Below are 19,859 nucleotides of genomic sequence, written 5' to 3' on the forward strand. Positions count from 1 at the left end.
TTCTAATGCCGCGACCCCATAATATAGTTCCCCATGTTGTGGTGACCCCCAAACACTTATACATCACCGGGTGCCAGGGGCGTGGCCAAAGAAAAGGAAAAATTGTTGGACAGCCTTGTTTGGCGACCCCCGTGAAATGGTCGTTCGACCCCAAATGGGGTCCCGACCCACAGGTTGAGAACCACTGATCTATAGCGTAAAGCAGGAAAAAATATTTTTTTAAAAAAACTGAATTCCTTTTTTAAGCTAGCTGATACTGGATAGCTCAACAAAACCAACACTTTTGGTTCTGTATCAAGTGTTTTCTGATTGCTAGGTCAGAAGACACAAATATACATACATATTCTTCCCTGTGCAAAGGAGCGTGAAAATAAATTCTTTGCTCTAAAGGTTGCATAGTGACTGAATTTTGAGGGAAACTGGATTGCAACATCGTGAAGGTGACAGCAGATTTAGGATATTTTCCATATCTGATCCCCATGTTTCTCTAGCATAGCATCTTTTCAAAGCAAGCCATTTTTTATTGTGTTACAGATAGAAGCTAAGATAGTTCACCTTATATCTGACATATGATTTTGGATCATGTTTTCTAATGATTTCAATTCATTTCTCTTAGGTACAGAATTTTAAAACAACTTAGGCCTTCCAGGGTAGCACTTTATTAAAAAAATCCCAGTGTAGATCTTCACACAAAATATTGTTTTATTACAAAAGAATGGTGGATGACAAAAGGATCTACCACACGTATTCAGCTTTGGGCACTTTTAAAGGCAGCTCAATACAGCAGAGATAATAGAATGAGCTACAGGAGTAATCATTTTTCAAAAGAGTCCCAACTTCACAGAACCATTTCTGCATACCTTGATTAATTCCATTTCTAGAAGTTCAATTGTTTCTTTTTTTATCTGAAAAAAATATTTACCATTACAATTAATGCGGACTTTTTTTTCAAATGCAAGCATACACAGCTGAAACCTTGCAGTTCTCCCATTTTAATATTTGCACAATATCCCCTATAAATATTTAGATATGAAGTACTAAGCATAAATTATTATGCATAATAGGACAAACTTGCAGCTAATCATTTACTAATTAACTATTCTAAACCAGTAGCTTAACTACTCCATTATTTAAATTTCTCTGTAAAAATTCTTGAATTTGTTTGCAAAGAAAATTTAACATACTTATTTGAATGATTATTTTTCTAGTTTTGGGTGAATACCAATTACTATCATTAAAGAAGTTAAACCAATTTATAGTGGGTTACTTTGCTACTCATTAAAAAAAATTGGTGACAAAGTGTGTCACCCTAGTCAGCTAAATGCTCTATCTGTGTGAAGTTGTTAGGTTTTGTCCCAGTGACAGGAGACTGAGTCTGGATGGGGAAAGATGGGTAAGTGAGGGTCTAGATGGGGAAAATGCTTTGAGAGTGATGTGAAGTGCTACCACTGAAGAGGCAAGTCTGTGATCTGAGTGGCCTCTTGGATTTCTGGCTCCTAACAAAACAGAAAAGCAAGGAGACCAGCATAGCTAATATGCCATTTGCAGCCTACTTTTATGCAAGGACTACAACACATACCCTCATCACATTACTTGCTTAGATTACTGTGATATGTGCCACAGATGGCTGCCTTTAAAGACTACTTAAAAGCTTCACTTGGTCTAATATGCAGCAGTTCAGGTATCTACTGGTGCTCACTAATGGAAGCCCATTATTTTTGTGCTATGGGCCCTGCATTGACTTTCTGTAAGAGTCTGTGTACAATTTAAAGTACTGGTTTTACCCTATAGAATGCTCTTTTTAGGTTAGCATCAGTTTACTTTCAAAATTAGCCCAACCAATTTGAGGAATCTCAAATTTGTGGGAGGGCAGAGCTCAGAAATACTGCTTTTCTGAAGAATTCCAATCTCCTGAAATAGCCTCCCATTAAAGTTTCAACCTTGATGGAGGCTGTTCCACTTGGCATTTGAGGAATGACATCTGGTTTGGGATTTTTTTTTTTAGATTGTTAGGATTTTATTTTATTTTACTATGTATGGTAATAAGTAGTAAAAGTAGTAGTAAAAATACTACTTTTATTTTACTATGGATGGTTCAATGATTTCCATATTCCATAAAGCTGATGAGAGTCCTGCAGTAAGGAATAAAGGTAATAAAAATGTAACCTTTAAAAATGGAAAACATCCAGAAAAAAGAAAAGATACAGTTATTGCTATAGGGGCATATCTCTGTAGATGCCAGAATATTTTTCATAGATGTTTTATTAACTGCAGTAGCTAATATGTTAATTTCATATTTGTAAAAAGACCACAAGGGGGCACATTCTTTCTTTAGTTTTTGACATTTTTGTAGACCATGCTAGATAATTTTACCATTATTATAGGAAAAGAGTATTATATATGTTTGTATATAAATGAGGCATTTTTCACTTTATTCTTTATAATACTATCCTTTTAAAAATAATTAAAATTTATGAAATTGTATTAATTAACTAAAAGAATAATAACGTAACTTATTTAGTTATCCTTCATGGAAAGTTTATATTCAGATATCTTGCTGTATCATCGACATCTATTTCATCAGTACAAGATTAGTTAGTGTAAGTTTTAAACATTTTTTTAAAAGCACTCTCTTTAGATGGAGGTTAGGATTTGAAAGCAGGATCAAAAATCCTTATCAGCAAATCAGCAAAGATTTGCTAAATGATTTTTAGATCTGTTTTATGATCAGCTATGATCTACAGTCCTGTACAATTTGAGAATAAGGAACTAAAGTATCACTATTCTTGATGAGTTTAGATCAAACTGTTCTGAAATAGACTTTCCCTCAAAATCTGGCCCCTTTTAATATCCTGGAGATCTGTACACACATAATTTTTTTTGTAAAGCAATTGGGGCTTGAGATCCTTATGTGCATTACTAACTTGGATTTTGATTTTAATATTTTTTCTAATTTTAACTTACTTAGATTTAATTTAAATTCTGGATATTAATTCAAGATAAAATATAAAACTTGCTATCTGTCAGGAATTGTGATAAGTGGGTTTGGTGCAAATTTTGTAAGACTATTGTTGGTCAATGAACAACTGGTTACATCTTTTGTTAATTAGATTAGAAATGATAAATACAGGTTTGTATTTGTATTATATGTGAAATGAGCTATAGTCTTGTAATCTGTAAATTGTAAACAATGCAACTTTTCAATTTCAAATGTATAAATTTTTACTTCCTTTCTCTTAAAAGTCTAGTGAATGAACTATAAAATGTCACCATAAGCACCCAACCAGCAACATGCACGGACACAAAAGTTCGTACCTCTGGGATGTCAATTAATCTTCTTAACTTCTGATCCCTATAGTTCCAGTCTAAGATAAAATACTTCAAGGAAGTCAGCTTAAGGCCTTCTGAGGAGAAAAGACAAGATGGCTATTGATAACAGAACATCTGCATGTCTGGGTGGTCTTCCATATGAGCATGAAGCAAATGCACTCACAAAAAGGACAGGGTTTGTGTCATGACACACTGCTCTAATGAATTCACTTAACACCTTCTGTGCAGTTGCTCCCATCTCAGTTTTATTTCAGTAATTCTTAAATTTTTAAAATTCTTCCTGTGGTTGGAATAATTGAAAAATAAGTATATTTCATTTTTACATAACTAGAAGTTATACTGTAAATTTCTACCTTGTTGTATTAGTGCTTTTATCCTTCCAGGTGTCCCAACACCTACATGAACAACATCTTTTTCCAGCATTTTCATTTGTTCTTGTATCTATTTCAAGAAAGCAGAAAGGGGAGAATATAGATCAAGAGACAAGAACATTATACATTATTTCTCTAAAAGATTCAAAAGTGTACTATATGACTTAACTTTAGATGGAAATTCAACTTTGTTACATGGAAAACAACACAGCAAAGCTCAAAATCTGTAATTGAGCCAGAGGTACTTTATGGCAGGGCCCAATGGCTTGTCAACATATTTGTTTTCATGTAATTTCTGATTTTTCATGTCTGAACACAAATTTTTTCTTGGTTCCCCTGCTCCAACAATCTAATAATATGGAGTATACATGTTACCTTTTTTCCAATTTATTCTTCCTTGGCAAATGAAATGTTACATGTTTCTTTAGAGTTTAGATGCTCTATGCCAGTCATCAAACTATTATGATCATTCATGCACTCCTTAAAAGAGAGGGGGGGAGGGAGGGAGGGAGGGAGGGAGGGAAGGAAGGAAGGAAGGAAGGAAGGAAGGAAGGAAGGAAGGAAGGAAAGAAAACTATATAAACATACTTGCACAGAATACACTTTATTTATATTTAGATAAAATTATAGTACTTCCCTTTGACTATATTTACCTTCAAATGTTTTGCAAATAATTTCATAACCTTTCCATCTCCTTTGAAAGCTGCCATTGATCTAATGAAGAACAAAAGAAAACTGAAAACATGAAAAGGACAGAATTTTTGCACTGAAATTAGGACTCCAATTTTATCCAAAAGTAAATGAAAACAGGAACATATATTTAATTCCATTTTGTAATTTGAAAGCCATACTTATGGTATTTTTTTTCTTTTCTCAGCCAAGGGGAAGAAGGAATATTTTTTGTTCTGGATGCGGAAGGTTCACGTTCAGATGCTGAAGACCCATGCAAGAGGGATCTAAGGCAATGCTTCTTGCAGCCTGCTTCTTTCAAGCTTTTGACAAAGCCTACTGATAGCTAATGTCACTCAACTTGGTTAGGATGCAGTTGACTAGGGGCATTTATTGTTCCTTCCCCTGAATTAATGCTTCGCATATATGAACCACTTTTTATTTTTTTTAAAAAGGCATGTTTCCCAAGTATTGCAAGACCAGGATTTAAAGAATGACCTGACCCTGTTACCATTAGTGGTTGTGAAAACTTGGAAAGGACAGTACCCTAGTTGTCCCTTTAATTCTGTGGTTTTGGGAAAAACCTTAAAAAGGATTTCTTATGGTGGCAAACAACATACCTGGAGTTCCAGACACCGGAGAGCAGAGCTGCAAATTACCAGCATCACCACTGATGACTTCTCTGTGTGGTTTTTACGGAGCTTTGCCCATTTAGGACAGACTGAAATGTGAAAAACAAAGATAAATACAGTAATGCCAAATTATATTAGAAAATAGTGAAGTAGCCTGCTAATGGAGTATAGCATAACTTGTGCCTACATAAGTTAACTAATGTCCTAAATAAATGAATCACATAACAGCTTCTTTATTTTAAACATAGATGTACAGGCTATGCCAAAACCAGAAACCCTAAGCCAATCACAATGCTTTATTAGTTTTATTAAAAAAAAATTTCAGAGAAAATGTTATTGTCATGTATCATGTATCAACCAAGTAAGGAAGTATTTAGAAGAAAGTTGCCATAAATTTTAACATTTAATGTTATTTATATAATAAGTCTATCGGGGCTGTCTGACTTTTGATATATTCTGTAATGAGAAATGAAAGTGCATTCTGAATAATAGTTTACCATACTGTTCTTGAACACATAAAAGAAAACAAAAAGAAAAATACTAATGAATTAAACAAGAAAACAACTAGCAAAGTTAAATATACATATTAATAGATAAGATAAATAGAAGATAAAACATATAAGATAAATAGAAGATTATTACTATATATTATCTTCTATTTATCTTATATGTTTTATCTTCTATTTAGAAGAATTGGAATTGCATATAATAAAATATTCTATAATATATATTATTATAGAATATTTTATTATATGCAATTCCAATTCTTCGAATTCCAGTGATTTACATTAAAAATTAGCCAATATGTAGTCATGCAAAAAAAAAAGAAGACACAAATATTGTTAGGGTGGAACTTATCATGAAGAGCACAGAGCAAAGTTATACCATTGCCAAAAAACTGTAGGAAATATAAACTCTTGTTCAGTCCTGCTAATGCTTGACTATAATCAGATTGGTCATCTGCATAAACTATTTATATTAAAGTAACTGTCACCAGGCTATTTGACATTAATATAACTGCCTAAATCCTGAAAGCAATTTACATATTTTGTCACTGGGATGTGCCAAAAGATAAAATACTCTTGATACAAATCAAGTCAAACATATAATAGCTTCAAACTTAAAATATCTACAAATGTTATTTGGATAAATCTGCTATTTAAATATGCAATAACTATGATTACAAATCTTAGTTCTATTAAACTGTGTCTTAGAGTAATAAAAAATGAAAATTGGAGAGATCTTAGAGAACATCTAGTTGTAACCCCTGCAAAGTCTTAAAGAGGCATATATTTGACAAGTAGTTCTCAACTTATAGCCACAATTGAGCCTGGAATCTTGGTTGCTGAGTGAAGCAGTCATTAATGAGATGTCATGTGACTACCCATGTGCCTGCTTGGCTCAATGATTGCAATCCCAACACTATGGTCATAAGTGATTGTATAGCTCATTAAGTGGACAGAGTAAGGTGTGCGAGGTGATTCAGAGAAGTGGGAGGCTCTGCTCAGGAGCTGAAAATCCTCCCTGCCAAAATCCAAGCATTTTCAGAGACATGTGCGCATGACCTGTGCTGAGCCTCCTAGGGCATCCCCCATCCACCTGAGGAACTCCATACTGACTACCATATAATACTGCTTCTTTGCTCTCTGCTTAGATTTTGGCATCCTCTTCGTCAGATTGAGAATCAGGGACTGGCTGATTGAGTTCAGCTCCCCTCCATGCATGGGAAGGCACCTGAATTCTTTCAGCGGGACAGAGAAAGAGAGCTACAACCGTTAGCATGTGGGCTCTGTTTCTCCACCCTGCAGAAGGAGCTCAGTTCACCTTACAAGGTGCAGAAATGGAACTCAAATCATTAGGACCTGAACTCTGTTTCCCCATCCCACTGAAGCCATAGCAGATAACTGTTGTTGCTTAACGCTGTAACTAAGAATTTGGATTAACTTTTCAGGAACCTGAAGAGCTTAGCTCCCCTCAGCAGGCAGCTCTTTCAGCCAGCTTCCAAAGTCAAGAGGGAGCTGTCTCAGCTTGCAAACTTCCCTGACAGCTTCTCCATTGACATTCTGGGGAGCTGACGGAGAAGACTGCAAATGGTGAACACATGATTGTGGGATGCTTGGCAAAGCCTCATACCTGTGAACAGGTTGTCAACCACCCAGATTGTGATCATGATTGTGAGGGAGAGACAGCATGATGGTTTTCAACAGCCATAAGTGTTCTATGGGCTATAAAGCACCTTTCCAAGGCTGTCGTAACTTCAGACTACCCCTGCTATTTGCTAAATTGAAACTGGCAATATATAATCAACCTATGCCCCAATAGTTAACTAATAGTATTTCTAAAATGGTATCTCACTAATTTAATCAGTTTCAGGGGTTTACCTCTAATATCATATAAACCAAATAAGTTATATTATTATTTCTTCTGTAAAAGAGAAAAATGGACAAGAATTTAAAGGTATTGTTTGAGTATATAATGTGGTTAAGAGTTACATAAGGCCCAGAATCATCCACTTTATCATATGAGCTTCTGTCTTGGCCTCCTCAGATTAAATGGAGCCTATAATGTAAGTAAAGTGGTATTTTTTCTTTTTCATTATTGTTTTTATCATAATCTTTATTATAAGCACTCATTAATAATATTTGTTGGTATAACTGGAAAAAAAGCAATAACAGTGAAGCATTAAATATGTTTCAAAAGTAAACATATTTTAGTCCATTTTTCAATTCAGCTTTAGCAGAAGGATTATTAAAATTGTTTGTTCTCCCTATCTGGTGGTCCTGAGCCCTTGGTTTTTGATTATGAGCATTCAGTTAAACCGAATCTGTGTGGGTTAATTTGTTATGAATCTAGTATCTAAAACTAGAAGCTGCATTGTTCAACACGACAGAACAATACTTTCTACTATAAAGTAAGCATATAATATAAACACACAATTAACATACACATGTATATTATCTCAAATTATTTTAAGCCTTGTAAGAAAAGAATGACATAGAATGACTTCTGACTAAATTACTACTCACTTTCTTTCAGGTAAGAAGAAAAGCTGTGGGTGAGATCATTGGCAGGGAGGAAACAGGAATCTGAAACCATAATAGACAACTATTGTTGCTTAATGCTATAGCTAAGACCTTGGATTAAATTTTCAGGAAGCTGCTTTGTTATAAGCCAGGCAAAATGCTCTTTCAGAAAGCAGAATTTTGCAAGCACCCAAAATTAATAACAAAAAGCTTTAAAGTGGATTAAACAAATGATGGGAACAATATTGAACCCAATTTAGGTTCTTTTCAAAAGTCTCTCTCCATTATCCTTAAAGATAGTTTTATTGAACTGGATGTATTGTGATGAGATATTTTGTAGCTTTCTCATTTGAGACCAGAGTTGTTAACCATTATGACAAAATAGAATGGTGCAATCTGTTAAACCACTAGCCCAACCCAGAACAGCAAATCCAAGCAGGGTTTCAGACTATCATCAGCCGTCAGCAACAATATTGTACAGGTATTCTATCTTGCTCCCTCCCGTTAATGGAATTTCTGTGGTGATTAAAAAACAATCTAAATGGTAAATGCCATCTATGAAACATTTTATATAAATTTTCTTTATAAGTAATTGCCCTTGTTATTTTATAATTTCTTTCTCATAAGGTTTGCCATTTTTTCTAGTTCTACATTGTGCCCAAAATTTTTTGCCCGTGTTATCATTGTTTCTTTGACTTGTTCATCTTCCACCTTTAAGTTTAACAAAAAGTTATAGAGTTTCTTAATCAATTTTTCACTCATGACAATGGTATCTGGTCAAACACTGTCTGGTCTTTATAAAAATCATATGTTTTGGCATCTTTCTCATATCTCATTTGCATTTGCAAGTGTGGCCACCACGATAGCTCAATACCCTGTTCTTTCAATTCTTGTTTAGTTTGTAATTTCTCTTCAGTATTCAAAATGTCTCTATAAGTCGCAGGTTTCTCATAGTTGATTAAATTTAGGTGCACAAATGCTTCTATTGTCGAGATCCATCCTGGTAATTTCATATAAATTTTCATGTTTATCTTTTCCCACGTTAGAAGCAAAGCGTTTCTTACATAGTGATTTTGAAAATATTTATGGATTTTATTCCTCCCATACCATAGGAAGGCATGCCATCCGAGATGTAAATCGTGTCCTTCTATGTATAGTAATCTTTTGTGTCTAAGGGTTATCCACTCTTTTAACCATGTTAGTGCAGCTGCTTGATAGTATAGAACCCAGTCTGGTAAGCCAAATCTTCCATTTTCTTTTGCTTCTTGTAACATTTTCAGTTTAATTCTGACTTTTTTCCCCTGCCAGATAAATTTCAAAATCGATGCATTTAACTCATCAAAAAAAAAAATTCTCTAATTTTATAGGCATTGTTTGGAATAAAAAAAGTAGTTTTGGTAAAATGTTAATTTTTATTGCGCTATTGTTCCCAATATTGATAGTTATAGATTTTTTCCATTTTTCCAAGTCTAGTTTTATTTATTTTTACCACCTGTAAGATTAGAAAAAATGTTTAAAAACATGTCTAGCAACTGTTGGAAATGTAGGCAAAAGCCAGGCACAATCTACCACCTTTGGTGGACATGCCCTAAAGCAAAAAAATTTTGGGCAAGAATACATATGTGGTTAGAGAAAATATTAAGAAAACACGTAGATTTTTAAGGAACTATTTCTTTTAGGTATAATAACAGAAAATTATGATAACAAATGTATATTTTTAATATTACATGTACTAATGGCAGTGAGAATTACCGTATATGCCGGCGTATTAGGCGACCCGGCGTATAAGACGACCCCCATCTTTATAGCCAGGCCGCATTCTTAGAACGTCGTCTTATACGCCGGAAACTACCAGTATTTCCGGCGTATAAGACGACTCGGCGTATAAGATGACCCCCGTCTTTGGCGCCGATTTCAGCGCTCGCGGAAGTCGTCTTATACGCCGGCATTTACGGTACATTTTCTATTTTCCTTTGCTAATTTAAATTTTATTTTATACATTGTAATCAATTAAAAATGTCCGAGCAATCAATTATATTATATAAAGTTGTATTCATCTGAAATCCTTGCTGCTAGGCAGAAAATAGTGTTCGTTTGTGGTATGAGTATGGATGCTTGTCTCCTTAAAAATCCTATATATGTGACCAGAACAATTATTCGATTATAATGATGATAAATGTTCTGTCAAAACCACATAGCAATCATGTCTCCATGTCCATGTAGAGTTAATAGTTCACACAAACATCACATCTCCCAAAACAGCATCTGAAAAGTCTAGGAGCTATCAAAGGTTTGTTTTGTTTATTTTTTTTTTCAATCAATACTTAGAACTCATATACAGATAATACTTCATAAAAAACAAATGTTGTTATAAACTTTTACAAAATGTTTTTTTAAATAGTTTCCTCATTGGTACTCTCCTTATTACCTGGTAGTTTTAATTCTTCTAGTTCAATCACAGAACGTTTGGCTCCAAAATGTTGATTGAGCATTTTTTGTACATCTGCTGGGACACCTGGTTTTGGCACGGTTTCTGTGAGAAGATCAGAAATTTTCTTCTAAAAAAGGAAAGAAAAAGAGAAAGGCATAATCCATATGGTATGGGGTTATTAAATACATTGCAATTTTTTTCATTTGTTTCTAAACTGGACAATGATTTATATCATAATATTTGAATAATATTACAAAAATATATTCAGTCTTAACAAAAAACATGAATGACCTAATAAAAAACAAAACATAAAACAGCGCATATCTTCATGAACAGCCTGAAGAATGTGCAGCCTTCCCCGTTTCTTTCATCCACACCCATAAATGTTTTCTGAATTGCTTACCATGTTTCTGTTACCAGCCTTCCTGATTCTACCATTATGCAGATAAAGGAAAGTGCATACTGGGAAAAATAATTATTTTCAGCAACCATAGTGGGAGCTGCCTAACAGTGTCAGATGCTTCACAGCTGCAAAGTGTCTAGAGGAGAGCAGCTTTTAAACTTGCAAGATTTTGTTAATTTAGACTTATAATCAAGTGGAAGTAGTTCGACTGGTCTGTTTCCTATCTGATATATCTGAGAAGGCTGGCATCAATTTTACAAGTTTGACAATACAAAACTCCTTTATAGCCTGAGAGTTAGGTAGAGTCCCTTCTAAGCCTTTTTCTCCAGCTATTATTGCTTCTGTATTTTCCTCCCTGCCTAAGCTGTTGGATTCTATTGGTCCTTGGGAACTATAGCCTGCCACTTAGTGATGTTAAATATGGATTCGTTCATGAATCCATGGTATCCATGGCAACCATGGACATTTTCAAAATAATAGAGGAACCAATGTATACCTGGTGTGGGTGTGTGTCACACAATAGGTATGGTTTTTATCTTGGGCAGTTATCTGGCATTGGAGGCATTACCATCAGTCCATTACAACGGACAGATCAGTCTTGGGTTGTCCTCTGACTCACTGGGATCACCCAACTTACAGGGAGCCATTGTCTGTTAGGGTAGCCCACCTACTGTAGATGACTAATGGTCCTTACTGGATTCCATAGGGCATGTGGGTTTTCTTTGAAGATCTATCTAGTGGTTCAGTTGAAACCTTGGTTGCAGCCTGGAATAGGCAAGTGACTGAGGCCCTGAGTGCCACCAAAGAAAGACAGAGTGAATCTGACAAAACATTAGACATATGAGAGCCTACATCATGCTGATAAGGGTGGCAAAATGTATTTGGCTGGGCAACACCTGTTTATTCTAAAGGACTATTCTATGTTTTTAAATATTTACTTCTCTTATATTGCCAAGAGGAGGAAGGTGTGTTGGATATATTCACTGCCTTGAGTTATTTGTAAAAATAATAAAGGTGGGATATAAATAAATAAATAATTGCAAGGCATAATATTCCATACAATGTGGTCATTACTCCCAGATATTGTCTCTGCTTCTCATCATGCCTTTGGCCAACCGAAGCTTTGATACATCACTTTTTAGCAAGGGGGTGAGATTATACATTAGATTTCCATGCACTGAGTCATATTATGGTCAGTAGTGCAACCAATTTTACCCTAAGCATGCAAATTGGGAAGTCTAATCTAGAGACTACCTTTTAAACCAACACAATGTTGTCTGTATCCTACCACCTGGGAATATATGTAGTGATAAATATATCAGTTCTTCTTGAGATGTTTTTTAGTAAGAATGGCAAAATATTTATGGTAAAATAAAAGACTCAGAAAAATAATATCTTTGTTTTTATATTAATATATTGTTTTTATAAACAGAAATATACATATACAGTAGATTACATTCCAAGTTCAGTTCCATTTAGAATAGGATTTTTGGATAGAATATTTTAGATTAAACTACAACTGTATTTTTCCTTGAACTGGAAGGAGAATGAAAAGGGACAGAAGAATTAGAAATGATATTGAGACTAGTTAATCTATAATTTCTTATTTTAAACAATCATTAATAATATTATGAAGTAAAATATTTTAGGATTATTTAACTGAGAATTATATTTAATTTATTATCTTTTTTATTAGATCAAAATATAGCATAAAAAATTAAAAATATTGATTTGAAATATTAATCAGAATTACCCTTCTTTTTCTCTTTGGCTTCATTTTAATTTCTTTTTCATCCTTAGACTTCTCTCTCTCAACACTGATGAAGCATTCTGTAGGCTGAAAGAAAGAAAAAATGAAAATTATAACCTGGCATTTGGAGGCACCTTAAAATACAAAGACAATGATATGGCATGTACATGGTAGCCAAGACTTTACAGGAAATGAGAATTTTTGAAATCATATTCTTCTATTAAGATCAACAGAAGAACAGAAACTGTTCTATGGAAATATAAAGGGACAAAAGGGAACCAAGCAGGTAAAAAATTGGACAAAAACAAACTGTATAGTCATAAAAATATTTATTATAACAACATTGATTGAATATATTATTATCAATCAGTGAACAGGAAGTTTTAAATATTACATTAAAAAATTTGTAAGGAATATTTTTAATCCTATAAAGGTTTTAGTTTTGTTCATCTTGATCTAGCCTAAAAGAGATATTGTTTTAATATGGATCTTGAATTTTGCCTACTATCTTGTCTATAACTTAACCATAATGCAAAGTAGAATAAAGCTGATATTTGTATTATAATGTGTAATTATTTCACAAATATTAGAACTCATAAAAAGGTAGATCACTTTTCTGCATTTATCAACAGTCATTTGGGTAAGATGGTCAGATAATCTTTCATCTCTGTCTACCTGGAAGTACACAGGTCCTTCCTTCAAATATACCTTGCAAACACACTTTTCATGTCCATGTATTCAGAAAGAATGAGAAGCGACTATATGCCTGGACACTTTTCACATGGAAACAGATCCTTAGTTAAATGATGCAATATTTAAGAATCCTTGCTCAGTGTCTGACAGAGGTAATGAATTACTTGCTGCATGGGTCTTATGTAACTTTCTAACATACCCCTTGAACCTTAAACTGAGTGGTATACTTTCCATTCAGAAAACAATGATTTCATTAAATGTTTTTCATTGTGCAGTAGATTGTCTTCTATTAAAACCAACCAACCTTTTTCCTTTTCTTTGAAGAAACAAGAGTTAAACTTGAAGTCTGCTGAATTGTTTCACTTGTATTAGCACATTCTTCCTCATTATCTGAAAGAGCTAAAGACAAAAGCATATTTCAAAAACACATTCAGCATTCTATTGTTCTAGCAAGCTCTGAGTTGAACTTCGCAACTTGATTAAGTAATTATTAATATGGGAGAGAAATAGACTACTAAGAGTCTTAAAAGACAGTACTTTTAACAAATTTCTTGAAGTATTCTCTGAGTAAGTAAAAATGGAAATGTATACAAGAGAAGAAAAACTTTTTTAAAAAATAAGCCAACAATTCTTGACACAATACTTATATGCTTCAGGACTAAAGGAATGTTGAAAACAAGGGAATGGGAGCAGATAGAGCAGTGGTTCTCAACCTTTCTAATGCCGTGACCCCATAATACAGTTCCCCATGTTGTGGTGACCCCCAGGTGGGTGTGGCCACCAATAAGAGGGGGTAGGTCAGCTAGGGAAAAGGGAAAAAAATGGCGGACAACATGGTTTGGCGACCCCCATGAAATGGTCGTTCGACCCCAAATGGGGTCCCGACCCACAGGTTGAGAACCACTGAGATAGAGGAAAAACTGAAAGGATATGGAAGGTAGAATTAGCATGTTTATGGGATACAGGAGAAATTCTGTTTTGTACAAGATGTAGATTAGTAAATACAGGTAGCCCTTGACTTACAATCATAAGTGGGACCAAATTTCCAATTATAAGTTGTGGTAGTCATAGATCAAGGCACCTACATAACTGGAATCAATTTTATGGCTGTTTTACAGTAGTCATTAAGCAAGTCATGCAGTTTTAAGTTGTAATCCATTCTCCCGAATGAACGCTTTGCTGTAACCTGGCAAAAAAATTGTCACAAAGCAAAATTACAAGACCAGGAGATGCTACAACCATGTGGGCCAGTTTCTAAATGCCTATAATGCAGTCATGTGACCTGGGGTTTGGTGCAACATTTAACAATGATGCGGTTTGCAGGCCGTAAAATACCCTTTCTGAGGCTGTCATAACTCCACCATATTAAACAAGTTGAGAACAACCTGTAAAAAGGACAGCAAGTCAGAAACAAAAAGGAAGGTTGTGTTTATATTTTTTTTAAAAAGCTACTCTCTTTTTTCCAAGTGCCCAGATAGAGACATTTGTTTTAAATCACATTGGAAACAATACATTGTGGCAACTGTCTTCTTTGCTGACCTGCTTACATTCTTTGCACTATTACAAATAATAAAATAAATTCAAGTTCATTATATTCTAATATCCTAGAGATTTTTAATAGATTGCAGTATTCTTTCCCAAGCACTGAAAGACATTGCACTGCTCTGTTCATATGCTGAGTCAACTACTGATCAAAATAGCTATTGCATACTGTAACTGAGGAAACTTCTATAGCTTGTAGCTTGCCAAGAAAATCTAATTGCTAACTTTAACATGTCTGCATAGATCCTGACTTGGCAGATCGAGAAAATGGAAAGGGACACATATCCAAAGCCAAATAATAAATAGCCTCTCCTCCTGTACACACTTGTACATACTTGCTCAAGAATTCTAAAAGGAGATGAATAGCTTCTATGACCAAATTTTAAGAACAATGCACCACCTGTCAGTTGCTTATCTCCCCATCGGGCAGGAAAGCACATAAAGTAAGCTCTACTCTTTCATTCTGGAATTGCCACAATTGCTCAGAGAAGCAATAGAGATCCCTTAAAAGTAAAGTAAAAGTTTTTCCTGTCCAGTTGTGTCCGACTCCAAGGGGCAGTGCTCATCTCTGTTTCTTTCACGGGGGAAGCCAGTGTTGGCCGAAGACACTTCCATAGTCATGTGGCCAGAATAACTATACATTAATGGGCACAGATACCTTCCCACTGAACTGGTACTATTTTTCTACTCACATTTGCGTGCTTTCTAACTGCTAAGCTGGCAGGAGCTGGGGCAGGGAATGGGAGCTCATCCCATCACGAGTCTCGAACCCAGGCTGTCAGTTTTCCAGCTGACAGTGTCTTTAACCATTGAGCCTTAGTAATATGTAAATATATTTGGTGAAAATGACCACTACTACAGAACCATCACAATACACTTAGTCTTGCTTTAAAATAAATCTTTGGTCTAAATTTCTGTTCTTAATTAATTAATTAGTAAGAAATCCCAATTGCTTATATTGATTTAACAAAACACAGCAGCACTGAATATGTAACACAATAGAAAAATAATACTCCATGAATACGATGAAGTAGCTTACACTTTGGCAGAAATGAGCATATAATAGACCATTAAATGGCTTCTAATAAACTGTAGTTACCTATTGCACTAGTTACTAGAATTATTGTTCTGCTTTCTTCACCTTGGAATTCAAAAGTGATGAACATGGAGGTTGCAGGCAATTTCACAATTTAGATACTGATCAACATGGCATCTTGTGCTTGAAAGACAAGGCCATGGAGACATGTATATATAACAAAATATAACTGTATAATGACATCCTATTTCATTTTTTACAGTAAACCCGGTGTACCCTATCTGTTTCAGGATCTAACATCATCTTATATATCTGAATATGCATAGGACTCTATTCTGAGTTGCCCAAACTGATTGTAGATATCAGTATTTAGCTTTATATCTGAACATTTTATACACATACACACACACACACACACACATCATAAACCTTTTTTTACAATGCTAATGCTTCAAATGATATGTGATCTAAAGCTCCTCTTTATGTACATGATTTATACTACAAAAAAGTCATCCAATCTTTAATTGATTTACATATACACATATAATGTAAGCTGTTCAGAGAGTGTTCTAAAGTGATATGGGGCAGTATATAAGCCAAAAATGCTATTTCTATTGCTATGTGCAATGTAAGGAATATTCACAAAGATTAATCAACAATTAAACAGATGAATAATCCTACTTTTTGTTTTTTCTGTTTTTAAGATATTGTGATGTCTTTGCCATTTCTCAGTGAAATGTACATCTTTTTCTTAAAGTTGTCACATCCTACCGACGAAATTGTCCTTCCATTTATTCAACATTAGATGTTTTTGTCTCCTAAATATAATTTGCTTTGCAAGCTCAGTCAAGTTTTTTCTCCATTTTTAATTGCTACAATTCTCAGTTTATTCCAGTTGGAATCTGATAAACCCAGAAATGTTGCAAATTAACAAGGTTGTTTACAGGAAGATATTTTGCAGACAGAAGCCAACTCCTCTAAATTTAATATTTCCTAGTTACACTAAAAACTGGGTGGAAAATTTCAGCTGAAATTTCAAAGGAGCAGAGACTGATTAAGTCTGTCTACATAGCCTGAATTCCATCTTAAATCTCTCACACACTCCAAACTTTTGGACTCCCAGTGTCAGCAATTTTTCCCCTTTCCAGTCTATTTCTACTTAATCAGCAGCCTACAGAAAATTATGGAAGAAGCGGAAAGTTTGGTCATTACTTTGTGTCTTTTTTTGTGTATATTTACAGTTATACTCAATGATTTGGGGACTTTTTCGTCTATTGGACCACCATTGTTAATTATGCTCTATCATTTCCTATTTTAAATAGCAAGCAATTTGCTACCATTAATACACATCTTTTTTTAAAAAAATATTACTATGTACTTGATCAGCTAAAAAAATGTTGAGAAACTAAAATTTTAAACTTATCTAAACCACTTTTAGAGTTTCCCCCAATTTGTGCCTGACATATTAAAACTACAGTTCCAGAATTCCCATGATATAATTGGTGCTGTGCTTCTGTGGACTTATATTTCCCAAATGCATCTTATACATCAGACTGAATTCTGGGGACAAATAATGTAGTTCCAAAACACAGCCTATTCATCATGCCCTATTAATAAGTCAAATCACATTGTTCAAATGATCTTTCTAAAATTTGATGTTCTGCTTTCATATCTTTTAGTTTCTCAATGAGTCATTTTAACAGATTAAGCATATATTGTCAAAGGACCAGTGCAGCACAATATTTTATAAAACGTGATATAAACTTGCATATTGTTACTAGCTAAAATGGCTGGCATACTCCAGTGGAAAGCTTTTTCTTCTAGGCTTAATAAAAGCTAAAGAACTAACAGAGTTGGAAAAGCTGAAGACAATAATCCTTCAAGCATCTCTGTACTGGAAACTACACACAGAGATAAAAATGACACAGGATGCAATTGTAACATGGATGGTGCTCATACCTATATTTACTTGCAGCAAGCAAATGTGTACTGCTTGCATTTTGTTCTATTCCTGCTGCAAAGAATGACAGGAGAAGAGGTCAGCTTTCCAGCAAAATTGACTCTCTCAAGTGCTTGGAGAGCAAAGTAGGGAAAGAGGCTGGTTTATATTCAGAGTTTCATTTAAATTAGTTCCAGGATCTCTGCATCTCTTCCTTAAAGTGTTATCTTAGATCCTTGAATTTAACGCTACTGGATCTAAGGCTGAAAATACAAGTGGGAAATGAAGCATTTCGTCACAAGAAGCTCTGGAGCATTTGAAATAGGTGCTCTTGGGTGCTCATAAAGGAAAAGAAACATTAAAGTTTACATTTATAAAGACAAAAGACTCCCTTTTGGATCACCAGGATTTAAATATGCAGAAACAGAAATAACCCAGAAGGCTGTCTTCCTAAAAATGGTAAGCTGTTATATTCCTATATGATACCTCCCCCCCCCCAAATTAATCTACAGAACCATTTTAGAGTTACACTGAGTGTGAACTCTGTTAATGGAAACTACATAATTCTAATTCAGATACAAATTTTAGTTATTTAATTATGAATGTATAATTTCCATTCTTTTATTAATAAAAGTAGACAACCCTAACAGACCATGCACATAATATGAAGGACACAATCTCTTGTTTTAAAAACTTTTAGTTGGTTGCCAGGAACAAAATATTAATAGAAACATTAGAGTACAATTTCTGATAAAGACAGAAAATAAACTCTGTATCTATATATACAGAGACAATATTTAATTGTTTTAATGACAAATGAATGGATACTTTCTTCTAGTGTGTGCATTTTAATAATCTCAGGCAAAAACCAAACCCTGGTTAATTATATAGCAAAAGTTATATGTTTGCTATATAATTAACTATAGTGTTGGTAGTATTTCTCTTAGAAAGTCAATATTAGTCCAGACAGGTATTGTTATTGAACAAATTATCAAACACCTCAATATTAATCTCCTTTTTGTGTTATGGAACTTAATGATCATAATTTAGTCTTATTTTATTTATATGATTTTATTTTTCTCTTGTTTTTAATTTCTATGCATTGCATTTCTTCCTGATATCTGTTAATGTAAAATAATTACAAATATTTCAAGAAATATCAAAAACTATCAACTATGTGACAGCTGCTATTTTACCTCAAACTCCTTTTCCCCTCTCCAACTCAACAGATGATTTATAAATAATTCATTTAATTATATTGATATTTATCCTATAACAACTTATTTCAAAAATTTAGAAGAAAATTTTTCTTCTATATTTTCTGTGACATAATTTATATGTAGCTACTATATCTTCCATTATCTGCATCCTTTCAAAGTCCAGCCATTGAAGGCAAAGCAGATTACATTCAGCAGAAAGTTTCCTAAATGGTAGGAGTTATTTCTAAGGGAAATTCATATTTATGAATCATTGAGTTCAATGACAATCATGTGGTTGTGATTCCTACAGGAATAATAATAATTCAGACAGGGAAACATAGGCTAAAGTCCATCTGCACCATGGAAAATCACTGGTGTGATTTTCAGCGTCTCATTCCAGCCTACAATAAGTATGATACTTTGACATAGAAAACTGAATGTCTGAGCATTTTGGCAGAGGTTCGATAGAGGTGATGGAGTATCCTAGAAGAAATAATTGTTTAGTAACCACACTGGGACCAGCAATTCCATTATTTAGTGAAATATTTCCTAAGTGAAACTGTTCTTATTATCTTATTTAACTTTCCTTTTGTTTTATATTTGTTTAAGTTACTTTTCCATCGCTGTTGTAACCACAAATGGTTGCTAAATGAGGTAGTAGCTAGAGGACATTCTGTACCTGGTTTGGGCTACAAAAAAGGGCAATCAACACTATTTTCTTATATATTGTTTTTATTTTGCTCTAATATCAGGACTAACAACTAAGCCAAGATCAAACTATTACCTTAGCAATAACAGGGATAGAAGGAAGGAACAGTAAGTCAAGGCAACTGATTTAATT

The 19,859-nt window shown here is 34.1% G+C and overlaps 1 protein-coding gene across 2 annotated transcripts in view; it reads right to left on the reverse strand.

Annotated features, from left to right (window-relative positions):
- Positions 1–643: 643 nt before the first annotated feature.
- Positions 644–19,859, reverse strand: part of CMSS1 (cms1 ribosomal small subunit homolog) — a 208,267-nt gene continuing 189,051 nt past the window's right edge. The window contains exons 1-10 of one of the 2 annotated variants that reach the window (XM_039322457.1): positions 14,326–14,463; positions 13,607–13,701; positions 12,613–12,696; positions 10,454–10,583; positions 8,029–8,088; positions 4,996–5,091; positions 4,355–4,422; positions 3,684–3,771; positions 3,316–3,404; positions 644–905 (exon numbers count right to left, since the gene is read on the reverse strand). In XM_039322457.1, the coding sequence (XP_039178391.1) occupies positions 822–905; positions 3,316–3,404; positions 3,684–3,771; positions 4,355–4,422; positions 4,996–5,091; positions 8,029–8,088; positions 10,454–10,583; positions 12,613–12,696; positions 13,607–13,701; positions 14,326–14,371 (840 nt within the window). In that variant the 5' untranslated portion in view covers positions 14,372–14,463 and the 3' untranslated portion in view covers positions 644–821. Of the gene's footprint in view, positions 906–3,315; positions 3,405–3,683; positions 3,772–4,354; positions 4,423–4,995; positions 5,092–8,028; positions 8,089–10,453; positions 10,584–12,612; positions 12,697–13,606; positions 13,702–14,325; positions 14,464–19,859 lie in introns of those variants that run through there. The other variant, XM_039322458.1, reaches the window with a different exon arrangement.

This window comes from Crotalus tigris, unplaced genomic scaffold (assembly GCF_016545835.1).
Source record: "Crotalus tigris isolate CLP2741 ecotype Arizona unplaced genomic scaffold, ASM1654583v1 scf7180000024115.3125172, whole genome shotgun sequence".
NCBI classification, from domain to species: Eukaryota; Metazoa; Chordata; class Lepidosauria; order Squamata; family Viperidae; genus Crotalus; species Crotalus tigris.